Genomic DNA, 12484 nt, shown 5'->3' with positions numbered 1-12484 from the left:
GCCTCCGGGAATAGCTGATCATGACACAGAGACAGGGGCAGGGTTTAGGACGTTCGATCCCGACAGTTGAGGTCACAGATACGGAGTGAGGGGCCTCAAAGTTGCTACGTCTTCCCTAAACTTCAGGGGTGGGTTTTCTAGTCACGATTTTTAGGAGGCAAGTTAATAATTTTCAAAAGGGAAATTTATAAAGAGATGAGCCTATCTGGGAAACAAACCTAAGTTCTGTCTCCTCCAGTGGACTCTAGGCTGGCTGAGAGGTGGCCTTGGTGCCCATTGATTTTCCAGTTTGGGTATGATGGTACAGCTTGAAGATCAGGTCGAACGCTTCCTTCCTCTCTCGTGTCTCATGCCATTCCCTTTACATCAGGAGAGGGCCTACCCCTCTTCTCTCTTCTGGGAGCTTCCACCCATGCCCTCTTACTGAACCTTCTGACGTGCAGCCTGCTGTGCTCTCCCTCTCCCGCCTTCGGCTTCGGTCTTGGTGTTGGTGATAGTAAAGAAAAAAACCCCAATTGCTTCCACTTGCATTACAGACGATACTCTGAAGACTACTTCACTTGTGACACCAGACATGGGTTTTCTACATCCAGCAATGAAAGGGTTTCGGGTAAGGGCTCAGTCCCACGAGACTGCTCCCTGCCCCCACTTCAGATGCCAGTCCCAAGGCCAAGTTGTCACCTGGGCTTCCGACTGACCACCTGCAAGTCAGAGCTTCCCAGACCCCCCTCTGTGGGTTTGATAAATGTGGTAGAGCAACTCAGGAAAAGTTTACTTCCTGGATTATCCGTTTATTATAAAAGGATGTAATCCGGGGCACCTGGGTGACTCAGTCACTTCTGACCTCAGCTCAGGTCGTGATCTCATGGTTTGTGGGTTCGAGCCCCATATCGGGTTTCTTGCTGGCAGTGTGCGGTCCGCTTGTGATTCTCTCTCTCCCTCTCTCTCTGCCCCTCCCCCACTTTCACTTTCTCCCTCGCTCCTAAAAATAAATAAACGTTAAAATAAAGAGAGAAATAAAAGGATGTAACTCAGGACCAGCCAGGTGAAAGAGATGCGTAGGGCAAGGTGTGCGAGAAGGAGTACAGAGCCCTCTCTGGCCACGCCACCCTCCCGGTATGTCCACATATTCACCGACCTGGAAACTCTCAAACTCCATCCTTTCGGGGTTCGACAGAGGTTTCCTCACAGAGACACAATTGATTAAATCATTGGCAGTCGGTGATCCAACTGAATCTCTAGCCCCCTCTCCCTTCCCAGAGATGGGGGAGGGGTGCTGAAAGTTTAACTTTCTAATCGCAAGCTTGCTTCCCCTGGCAAGCAGCACATAACCTTAGGGGCTGCCCAGAAGTCACCTGATTATCATGAACCCTGAGGTGGTTGAAAGGGGCTTGTTTTGAGTAACAAATGACCCCTTTGTCACTCTTACCACCCTAATCACTTAGGAAATTCCAAGGGTTTTAGGAGATCTATGCCAGAAATGGGGACAAAGGCCAAAATATATGTCTCTTTTTTTAATTTTTTTTAGCATTTATTCAATTTCGAAAGACGAAGAGAGAGCACGAGCAGAGGTGGGGCAGAGAGAGAGGGAGACATAGGATCCGAAGCAGGCTCCAGACTCTGAGCTGTCAGCACAGAGCCGGACGTGGGGCTCAAACTCACAGACCGAGAGATCATGACCTGAGCTGAAGTCGGATGCTTAACCAACTGAGCCACCCAGGTGCCCCAAAATATATATCTCTTATTTTGAATCACAATATCACAGTGATAGACCGATGTGGGAGGGGTCTTAGGGAGTACCCAGATAGCATAATACCCAGAGATGGTAAAACTGAGGCTTGGAGAGCAAACTGACTAGATAAATAACACATAACTAGTCAGTGGGAAGAGTCAGACTGAACACTTTTGATTAGCTCTCTTTCTACTGCCTATACCAGTAGTTTAATAAAATAATTGGATCCTGCTCAATTTCTTTTTTCTTAAAAAAATTTTTTTTAATTTATTTTGAGAGAGAGAGAGCACGGAGGAGAGGCAGAGAGAGAGGGAGAGAGAGAATCCCAGGCAGGCTCCCCGCTGTCAGCGCAGAATCTGCTGCGCTGATTGTAGTTTTCTTGAATCTAAGGGTCATGTCTTCACTCATTTATTCAAAAGCATTATGTAAAATGCTTTTACATTTTAAAATAAAAAAATAATAAAAAAATTAAAAATCTATATGTAAAAGCATGTACATGCCTTGAAATTCACTTAATCCTCTCAGTAATTCTAGGAGGTAGGAACTGTTACTTTCCCTGTAGTTGTGGAAACGAAGGGTGAGATCACTTACCCAAGGTCGCATAGTTAAAAAGTGGTGGACCACAGGGCATGCTCTGTTATTTCCTAGTTGAAATGTCTGGGAACTGAAGTCATTATTCTTGCTCCCATCAGAGACCACTAAAGAGTAAAATTTACTGGGGCGCCTGGGTGGTTCAGTTGGTTGAGCATTCATCTTCTGGCTGAGGTCATGATCTCAAGGTTCGTGAGTTCGAGCCCTGCATTGGGCTCACAGCTGTCAGCGGGGAGCCTGCTTTTAAATTCTCTGTTCCCCTTTTTCTGCCTCTTTCCTGCTTGTGCTCTCTTTCTGTCAAAAGTAAATAAAAGATTAAAAAAAAAAAGGGTAAAATTTATTGCTGGTGAAATGGAGGAGGGTGGGGCAGTGTGGACAGTCTGTTAACAACTTCAAAAAATATAGCTTCCAACCCAGCCAAGGTCTCTGAACAGTGCTGAGTTCTCTTAATGTTGATAGCAAACTTCCCTAGTCTTAATTCTTGCTATTTTGGGGGATCTTCTCCCCTTTTCCGCATTTCTCTATTAAATAGTAGAGGGAATCAAGTTACATCTAGTCTTACTTTAGCAATTGCTGAGTGACCTTGGACAAGTCATTAGATGTCTAAAATGGAGGCGATAGCAGTTGTTTTACCTCCGGGGGGCATTGAGACTTGAAGAAAACTGATGTGAAGGCAGTGAATAAAAGATACGCTCACCATGTAAATGTAAGGTGATGTTAAATAATAATGATGCAGGGTAATAGTGAGGACTTTGGGATTGTTGCCCTGAGCAAGTTCCTTCACTTCTGAGCATCAATCTCATTTGTAAAATGAAGATATTACATACTTACAGGGATGTTGGGAGGATTAGAGATAGTGTATGTCAAACCCTAGCACAGAGCCAGACACATGGTAGGAATCCAGTAAACGGTAGCTATTATTAATAATAACCTGACAACCTGGCTTGGTCGACACTCTCTTATAACCACATTCGGCACACACGCACACAACGAAAACAGCAATAACCCCCACCATCAACCACCCCACCAGTGTGGTCCTCTGTGCTCCCCTAAAGGTGACGGCTGGCTCCCAAGTGCATGTGAAGCTGGCCAAATGCCGTTAGCAAAAGGGAGGTCTAGCCAGATGGAACTCCTTTTCTCCTCTGAGAGACTGGGGGTGATTTTAATGAAGGATGGCTGAGTGCAGACTCACCCTGAAATAGCTTTGACTGCCAAGTGACAGGAGGAGGGAGCCAAATGAAATGGCGGTGGCAAACAAGAGCACCGAGGGCTGAGAGCAGCTGGGAAGCAATGTGTCCTTGCTGACTTTTTGATCGCACTCTGCTACAGAATCACTTTACTCCTCCTTTCCTCCACTTAAGGGGCCTCTAGGCAAAGAGGGCTGCCCACTAGCTCCCGCTGACATACGGACATCTCTGGACATCCCTCTTTGCTTGTTTGGTGCCATGAGGAATTCTCATTAGCTGCTAAATGCGGGGGTGGCCCATCGCACTCCAGAGGCTCTTGTGGATACTTCTTGTACGGCTGCTCTCAGAGTAGGTAATGACTTCTTGTGCAAGACAAGGGATACACAAGGTAGGAAAAGATTTCTCAGCCCTTTAGGCCTCTGAATTGACTTTTGTTCTGGTTCTGGCTTCCATGAGTTAGCTTGGTCTTCTCACCACGTTTCCGAGCAACTTCCTGCTATGTGGGTGTTATTCATTCAGTGGATATTTATTGAACTCTATGATTGCTTGGCATTAAGTTGTGGGCAACACAGATGAGTCCCCTGCCCTTGTGGAGTTTACATTCTGGTTGGGGAGAGACCTAATTCATGTGCAAATAAACAAGCTAATTCAAGATAATGGTAAATTTAATGAACCCATAGAATGATGTAACAAGAGGTGGAGAGATGGCTGTTTATATCATCTGAGAAAGAAACATCAGGGCTGAGAACAGAATAAGATTGCCATGCTATTTGAAGTCAGGTTCTAAGCAGAGGGTCCTGTGAGGAGGAGGTCCTAAAATGGCATGTCTGAGGAACAGAAAGTTAGCCACCAAGAATGGGGACATGGAGAATAAAGGGGGGAGAGTGTAGCAAATGAAGTTAAAAGACAGGTCACAGAGTGAGATCCTATGGATTACCTTTAGCCTACAAGATGTTTTTGAGATTTCACTAAAAACAAAAACAACCTTGACTTGTAATTTCTCCAGATAATTAAAAACACATGGCCATGCCAGCCCACTATTGGAGGACAGTTGATTTCGACATAGAGCAGTTATGCTCTCCTGCCCTTTCCACCGCCCTTTAGTGGGGCTTGTGGCCCGTCATTAGTTCATAGGCAGTAGACATTCAAATCAGCAAAGCTGAGCACCATTTGAGCTTAATAAGGACCCGGACTGTTTTCCCCCAAGTGTAATGGAAGCATGCAATGAAGGGTTTTAAGTGACAGTGACTCGACCTAAATTCAATTTTTTTTAAATGTTTATTTATTTTTGAGAGACAGAGAAAGACAGAGTGGGAGTGGGGGAGGGGCAGAGAGGGGAGACACAGAATCCAAAGCAGGCTCCAGGGTCTGAGCTGTCAGCACAGAGCCCCATGCCAGACTCGAACCCACGGACCGTGAGATCATGACCTGAGCCGAAGTCGGACGTTTAACTGCTGAGCCACCCAGGCGCCCCATGCCAATTTCCTGTTAATGAAACATGCTATCTCCATTGAGATCATCTATTCCATGTTCATTAGAAAGTGGTTTTTCTTCTTATAAAAATTTTAGGTGAGTATATATACCTCCAGAAAAGGCCAGCATTGAGGGTGAAGGGTAGGTGGGGGGCACTATTCATATTATGCCAAGACAAACAGGACTATGCTGGGCAAATCTTGTAAGTAAAAGCAACAGTACTTTAGCCATCTGTCTCCAGATGATCAATTGAATGACTTTAAAAATGTTTAAAAGGTGAGATGCCACTTGTCTCATGGCAAAATTAAACATCTGGAGTTAAAAAGAAATCTCAAGTAAATCATTACTCTAATTACCTCAGTTGCAGAGAAGAAATTAAGGGGCACTAAATTATTAGCCTAAAATGAAGTTAGCATGGGACAGGGTAAGACCAGTCCATCTTCCTTAACTTAGGATGGGTTTATTAGGACGTAACTCCATGGTAAATCCCAATAAAGACATCATAAGTTGAAAATAACTGTAAGTGGAGGGGTGCCTGGGTGGCTTAGTCGGTTAAGTGTCCGACTTTGGCTCAGGTCATGATCTCATGGTTTGTGAGTTTGAGCCTCACTTTGGGCTCTGTGCTGACAGCTTGGAGCCTGGAGCCTACTTCTGATTCTGTCTCCCTCCCTCTTTGCCTCTCCCCCTCTCATGCTCGGCCTCTCTCTCTCTCAAAAATAAACATTAAAAAAAAAAAAAGAAAAAGAAAATACTGTAAGTTGAAAATGGATTTAACACAGCCAACCTACCGAACATCATAGTTTAGCCTAGCCTACCTTAAATGTGATCTGAACACTTACATGGGCTCACAGTTGAGCAAAATCTAACACAAAGCCTATTTTATACTAAAGTGTTGAACATCCCATATAATTTATTGAATACTTCAAAGTGAAGGACAGAATACTTGTAGGAGTACAGAATGGCTGTCAGAGTATTGGTTGTTTACACCCACGATCATGTGGCTCACTGGTAGCTGTGGCTCACTGCTCATGCCCAGTATCACGACAGTATCATACTCCCTATCACTAGCCCAGGAGAAGATTCAAATCACAATTCAAAACAAATTTTTTTTTTCTTTTCTTTTCTTTACAGAGAGAGAGAGTGTGTGTGAGCAGGGCACAGGAAGAGAGAGGGAGAATTTTAAACAGGCTCCACATTCAGCACAAAGCCTGATGCAGGGCTCAATCCCACGACCCTGGGATTGTGATCTGAGCTGAAATCAAGAGTCGGATGCTCAGCTGAGCCACCCAGGTGGCCCACAGTTCACAATTTGAAGCAGTTTCTACAGAATGTGTTTTGCTTTCCCACTCTTATGAAATCAAAACTTCATGAAATACAACTTCATGTAGGTGGGGGACCAGACACTTATTGCACTTCAATTTATAAATCCCTGTCATATGCGTGCGTCATTTGACCTGTAAATGATGTATCGTCATTTGACCTGTAAATGATATATCATCATTTGATGTAGGGTGTACTAAGGTTTAGAGATGTGACTTGCCCAAGATTACTAACCATTAAAATGTAGAGTGGGAACTTGAACCTCAGTCTTCTGTTCTCTTGCCAATTTCTCTGTTCTTTCTATTGTTCCATAGGAATCTAGTGAGTTACTACTAAAGGTTTTAGGCCTAAATTATTTTTTTTCTGGAATTCTCATTCCACAGCCTCTTGTTTCCTTGTGTGTAGTCATTACTTTCATCATTATGTGAAATACAAATGTGAAAGCATTTGGAAAGTTGTAAGGCACTGGGCAAATTTACACTTGAAAGCTAATTAAATCAGCTTTTTTCCCCCTCAACCCAGGGGAACTACAGTAAATTGGCAAGTGAATTGGTGAAGAGGATTACCTCTGTAGCATTTACAGTAACTCTGATATACTGTTGGCTAAATTAGGAGGTTCTCTAAAAAAGAGAACAGTGACTGGAAGAAATCTGTGGGACTAAGTCTTAAGATTTGGGAACTTCAGTGGATTTACAGTCTAATGCCAGAACCTCTTTGACCCAGTTCAGAGAGGCATAAAGGAGCTCTCCAACGTGTGGAGGATCTGAAAGGATCCACTAACCCCTATAGCTATTTACATTGATCTCGGACCCAACAAGGATTCCCTGGATTTTGTTCAGGGCCCCACCACTCATTCTCTGGGATGCAGAGCATTGGGAGATTTTGAGAGCTTCCGTCCCTCTTGAACACCCAATGCTATTTACATGTGTAGTAACACATACCTAGCACTTTTTTTTTTTAATTAAAAAAATATTTTATTAGGTTTCAGAGAGAGAGAGAGAAAGAGAGAGCACGCGAGTGAGCACAAGCAGGGGAGGGGCAGAGAGAGAGGAAGACAGAATCTGAAGCAGGCTCCAGGTTCTGAGCTGTCAGCGCAGAGCCTGACTCGGGGCTGGAACCCACAAGCTGTGAGATCATGACCTGAGCCAATGTCAGACGCTTAACTGATTGAGCTACCCAGGCGCCCCTATACCTAGCACTCTTTAACTGTGTTACAGTTAAGGCCTCAACAACCTCAAAGATACTCAATTGTTAACTTAGAGAAAGTTCCAACTCCTTAGAGCATGGCATTAAAGACCTTCCACAACAGTTCATAATCTAGCTTTCCAATCATAGCTTCCACTGTTGTCTGAAATGAACATTCTGCTCTATACTGGTCTGCTTGCTACCTCCTGTGCATGTTTTATTTTTCTACCTGCACACCTTTAAGTATGTACTGTCCTTTATTGTAGCCATCCATCACATATGGCTCACACTTGAAATGGAGCCAGTCCAAACTGAGATGTGCCAGGTTTCAGAAATGTAGAACCCCAATTGTAAACTATTTCATTCATGGTATTTAAATATTGACTATATATTGAAAAGTGAATGTTTTGGGTATAGTGTATAAAACAAAACACATTGATACTAATTTCACATTTTTTACTTTCATGTGGCTCCTAAGTAATGTAAAATATATATGTGGCTTACATCTTTTTATTTTTTAAAAGTTCTATTTATTTAATTTCGAGAGAGACAGAGACAATGCAAGTGGGAGGGGGGGAGGGAGAGAGAGAGAGAGCGAGAGAAAGAATATCCCGATGTGGGGCGTGAACTCACAAAACCGTGAGATCGTGACCTGAGCCGAAACAGAGTCGGATGCTTAACCGACTGAGCCACCCAACCACCGCTATATCGTATTAAAAAATTTTTTTTAAACATTTATTCATTTTTGAGAACAGAGAGAGACAGGCTGCGAGCAGGGGAGGGGCAGAGAGAGAGGGAGACACAGAATCTGAAACAGGCTCCAGGCTCTGAGCTGTCAGCACAGAGCCCAAGGTGGGGCTGGAACCCACAAAATGTGAGATCATGACCTGAGCTGAAGTCAGGCACTCAACCGACTGAGCCACCCAGGCGCCCCACTACACCGTATTTTTAAATGGACAGTGCTCTACTAAATCATCAGCCTAGCCTCTTAAGCCAACATAGAACAGGACCTTCTACTCAAGCCCACCTTAGTATTTCCTCATTCTAAAATAATAAAGTGATGGATGATAGAAAACTGTGAGTACCTGTGGTTTTATTCATTTAAGGCAGGCATGCGCTGTTATCAAATCGAAGTTGCTATTACCAGCTGACAGCTCAAGAAAACACTCTCTGGCAAAGACAGCAAAATAGTTAACATGTTCAGTAAGTGTTAGATTGCCTTTAGTCACCCACGCTAAAAAAACCCCAAATCCTTGAATTCCATCTTTATCCCTGTTTTTCTTCTATATCCAGTTACTAAAATGTTAGCCCTTCCTGTGAAGTTTTTCAATTTTATTCCTTTTCTCTCGTAACTAATCCAAGTCTTGCTCACCTTGCTTTTAAAATTCAGTTTCCAAGTAGTCTCCCAGCTTTTCTCCCCTATCCACATTTGTTCCATTTTAAAGTCTATTTTTTCTTTTTTTTAGAGAGCACAGAGTGAGCGTGTGAGCGGGGGGTGGGAGGGGGCGGGAGGGAGACAAAGAGGGAGGGGGAGAGGGAGGGAAGGAAATCCTAAGCAGGCTCCACACCATTAGCACCGAGCCCCACGTGGGGCTCAAACTCATACGAGCTGTGAGATTGTGACCTGAGCCGAAATCAAGAGCAGCTTAACCGACTGAGCCACCCAGGTGCCCCTCGTTCCATTTTATATATTGCAACAAAATCATCTTCCATAGTATTTTTTTGCAAATATAATTCTCTGCTCAAAAACGTCCACTTTTCCTACGTTGCCCAAAGGAAGATTCCTTCATCTAGCATTCAAGGCAGGCTTTTTCATTCCTTATCTTTTGGTACTATCCTCCATAAAACCTGGGCTTTAGAGCAACTAGACTGACTTTATGTAAAGCACTTAGAACCATGCCTGGTTTATACTGTAATAACTATATATCTTAGCTATTATTATTATTGCTGACTTTCATTTGAGTAAGCTGTATGCATTTCTACCTCTGGAACACTGCTAAATCCTTTTTCCTATTTGAATAGGTCTGTCTGCAAAGGGAAAAGTAGTGATTTAAACAATCTGATTGGCACAAGCCAATTGTTAACTCCTTGAGAAAACAACTTCTCTTCCTGCAATAGATAGAAACTGTGAACAATAATTTTCTTTTCTTTTTTTTTTGAGAGAGAGAGAGAGAGAACGAGAACCAGTGGGGGGTGGGGTGCAGAGAGAGGACAGAGCATCTGGAATGGCCTCTGTGCTGACAGCAGAGAGCTTGATGCTGGGCTTGAACTCACAAAACGCAAAATCATGATCGGAGCCAAAGTCAGATGTAATAACACTTAAGACTAGATGAGATATAAATAAAAGGTAGTATTTCTTGGGGTGCCTGGGTGGCTCAGTTGGTGGAGCATGCAATGCTTGATCTCAGGGTTGTGGGTTCAAGCCCCATGGTGGGTGTAGAGATTACTTAAGAAAAAGAACATCTTTAGAAAAAATAAAAAGCGGTACCTAAAAAACAGGCTGAAAAAATATGTGTTCTGGATCTAGGGCCAGATGGCTCTCCAACTTCGGTGTATATTAGAATAACCTGGGAAACTTTCAAAACTAATTTAAATGCCTGGGCCCCACTCCAGGTTTATTGAGTCTCTAGCAGTAGGCCTCAGGCACATGAATTTTTTAAAAGCTCCAAGGCGACTCATATGCACCTTTTCAAAAGCTTGGCGGGTCATCTTCCTGTGCACCTACACCCAAGAATCATTGGTTTAAACAAGAAAAACTTTTGGGTTAAGGAGGCTGGTCATGTTTGGCATGTTTTCACCATGTTCCCCTGGCACATTTTTGAAACAGAAAATTCAGAGAACTGATTTGCCCTGACTTATGTGTTTGAGTAGTGTTCTTAAAATAAAAAACATCCTCCACCCTTGAGTTGATTTAGGGGATCAGAAAAGAAAAAAACCAAATACATCCCAAATACTACACTTGATTTTTACCTAAAGCCTTCTCTGCTAGCCCGACTTCTATTAATTTATAAATTTCAAAACAGAATTACTTAAGTAAATATATATTTAACTATGTACATTTACAGCTTACAGACTTAACTCAAAATTATACACTTGAGTAAATGTGTAAAAAGTTGGCAATATAGTATGTAATACTTGAAAAGTTTCAAAAACAACTTTACCTCAAAAATATTTTACACCAACTTTCCAAAGTGCTATCTTCACAGGTTCATTGTATCTTAACAACCCAGTTAGGCATGAAGTAACCAAGATCATATCCAGAGACAGCACTTTTGGTACCACTGTAGAGGGTGTAGAAATCTTGGGTCTTTGAAACCCTATAATAAAGCCCCTTTTACCCTCCAATCCTGAGACAACAAATCTTGTAGTTCTCCCTCATCATCGCTGTCAACATTCTCCTCTTCCTTTTTCTGCAGTTCTTTTATAGTCAGAACCTCTTTAAGCTTATTTTTAATTTCATCCTGGCGATTCCGAAGCTTTTCCACCCGACGGTAACATTCTATCTGCTCATCGATCTCCCCAATTTGCCGGTCCAACCGTCCCTCCTCATCCTCTTCAGCAACTATGGCTTCAGAAATGGTATTGACCTGTCTCATGGCCTTTTGAAATTCGTCCCACTCTTTGTCCATCTGATCCTTTGGGGCATCAACCTTTCGAACCCTAGCGTCTATTTCAGGGTCATCAAAAAAGCCTTCGGGTAATGCTTCCGCTGTGTTTTCTCTCCTTTCCACTACTTTTTCATGTATTTCTGCTTTCTCAATGGACCCTGAATGAGGAATTAAAGGGGCCTTGGGAGGATTTGTATCCGAGAAGCCGCTTGGCAGCATACTACTTGTTGCCTCCCTCGAGGAGGAAAGCGAGTGTTCCTTGCCCTGTGCATCGGGCGGCGGCTTGCCGGCGTCTCCCCTTTTCCCTTCTCCTCCCTCCTCCTCCTCCTCCTCCTCTTCTTCCTCATCTTCATAATCAGGGAGTAAACCGAGTCCTGAAACCTTAATGAGGGTCGCTCTAGTGGACTCCTTCCCTGCTTTGTCAAAGTTGGTGGACAAAGCGGATGTGGAGGGCTGTACCTGGGGCAGCGGGGAGGCCTTGGGTCTTTTGGCATCTTGACCGTCCGCCTCCGACACCTTCCTCTTGGCTGACTGAGGCACTGAGCTGGCGGACGGACCCTGGGTGGCTTCCTTCGCGCCTTTCAGCTCGGCCACTTTCTCCCGGTGCTGCTTTCCCAGGACGTGAGTCTGCCACAGGAGCTCGCTCTTCACCGGGGTGTTGCACAGGGCACAGCTCAGCTGCCCCAAACGGTTGTACTTCGCAAATGGAGATTCTATCCGTTTCCGGTTGGTGCTCAGACGCTGCTTCTCCTTCATCAAGCGCCGCAGTTCGTCCTGATTCACCACTCGCTTCCCCGCCGGAGTGCGAGCGGAGGCGGAGGACGCCATCTTGGCGCCCTGACCCAAGGTGATTCTGGCTTCCGTGCGGGCGAGGCCTGGTAACGTCACTTCCTGTGCTGGCGAGGATTGGCTGAGGGTTCGCGAGCGCGGGCGGTGGCGCCGGGATCTCCCTCAGGATCCGCGCTAAGGCAGTCTTTGCCGGCCGGGTCGCACGCTCAACGGTGCTATGGCTGCGATCGCGGGGGTGAACTCCAAGGCAGAGGTGGCGCGGGCCCGGTCGGCCTTGGCCGTCAACATATGCGCCGCCCGAGGGCTGCAAGATGTGCTACGTACCAACTTGGGGCCCAAGGGCACCATGAAAATGTGAGGCGGCGGTTAGGGAGCCGGGGGCTTGTAGGGTGTCGCTGCGCGCTCTAAGGCCGACGTTCTATGAAGGGCCTGGAGCGACGGGACGCACCTGTGGGCCTGGTTGTCCTCGTTCTCATTCTTGCCCTGAGGTCATCCCTGGCCTGGGGCGGGAGGAGCCCGAGGAAAGGGCCCCCAATGAAGCTGTGACACCCACTCCCCACCCCCTACCCCCCGCCCACGTTAACGCTCTTGTGCAGTTG

At 44.9% G+C, this 12484-nt stretch overlaps 2 protein-coding genes across 2 annotated transcripts in view; one reads left to right on the top strand and one right to left on the bottom strand.

Annotated features, from left to right (window-relative positions):
* Window positions 1-10513: 10513 nt before the first annotated feature.
* On the bottom strand, window positions 10514-11960 carry ZNF830 (zinc finger protein 830). The gene has a single exon (XM_043583699.1). The coding sequence runs from the start codon at window positions 11922-11924 to the stop codon at window positions 10806-10808; it is 1119 nt and encodes a 372-aa protein (XP_043439634.1). The 5' UTR covers window positions 11925-11960; the 3' UTR covers window positions 10514-10805.
* Window positions 11961-12000: 40 nt separating this feature from the next.
* The window catches only part of CCT6B (chaperonin containing TCP1 subunit 6B), a 31607-nt gene continuing 31123 nt past the window's right edge, over window positions 12001-12484 (top strand). The window contains exon 1 of the mRNA XM_043583698.1: window positions 12001-12239. Within this exon, the coding sequence (XP_043439633.1) occupies window positions 12103-12239 (137 nt within the window). The 5' untranslated portion in view covers window positions 12001-12102. The remainder of the gene's footprint in view (window positions 12240-12484) is intronic.

Source organism: Prionailurus bengalensis, chromosome E1 (genome assembly GCF_016509475.1).
Source record: "Prionailurus bengalensis isolate Pbe53 chromosome E1, Fcat_Pben_1.1_paternal_pri, whole genome shotgun sequence".
Taxonomy (NCBI): domain Eukaryota; kingdom Metazoa; phylum Chordata; class Mammalia; order Carnivora; family Felidae; genus Prionailurus; species Prionailurus bengalensis.
The sequence above is the reverse complement of the archived record's forward strand: the minus strand, read 5'-3'. Positions and strand labels throughout refer to the sequence as shown.

Coding starts and splice junctions, on each gene's coding strand:
- ZNF830 (XM_043583699.1), bottom strand. CDS start 11,924: ATGGCGTCCTCCGCCTCCGCTCGCACTCCGGCGGGGAAGCGAGTGGTG.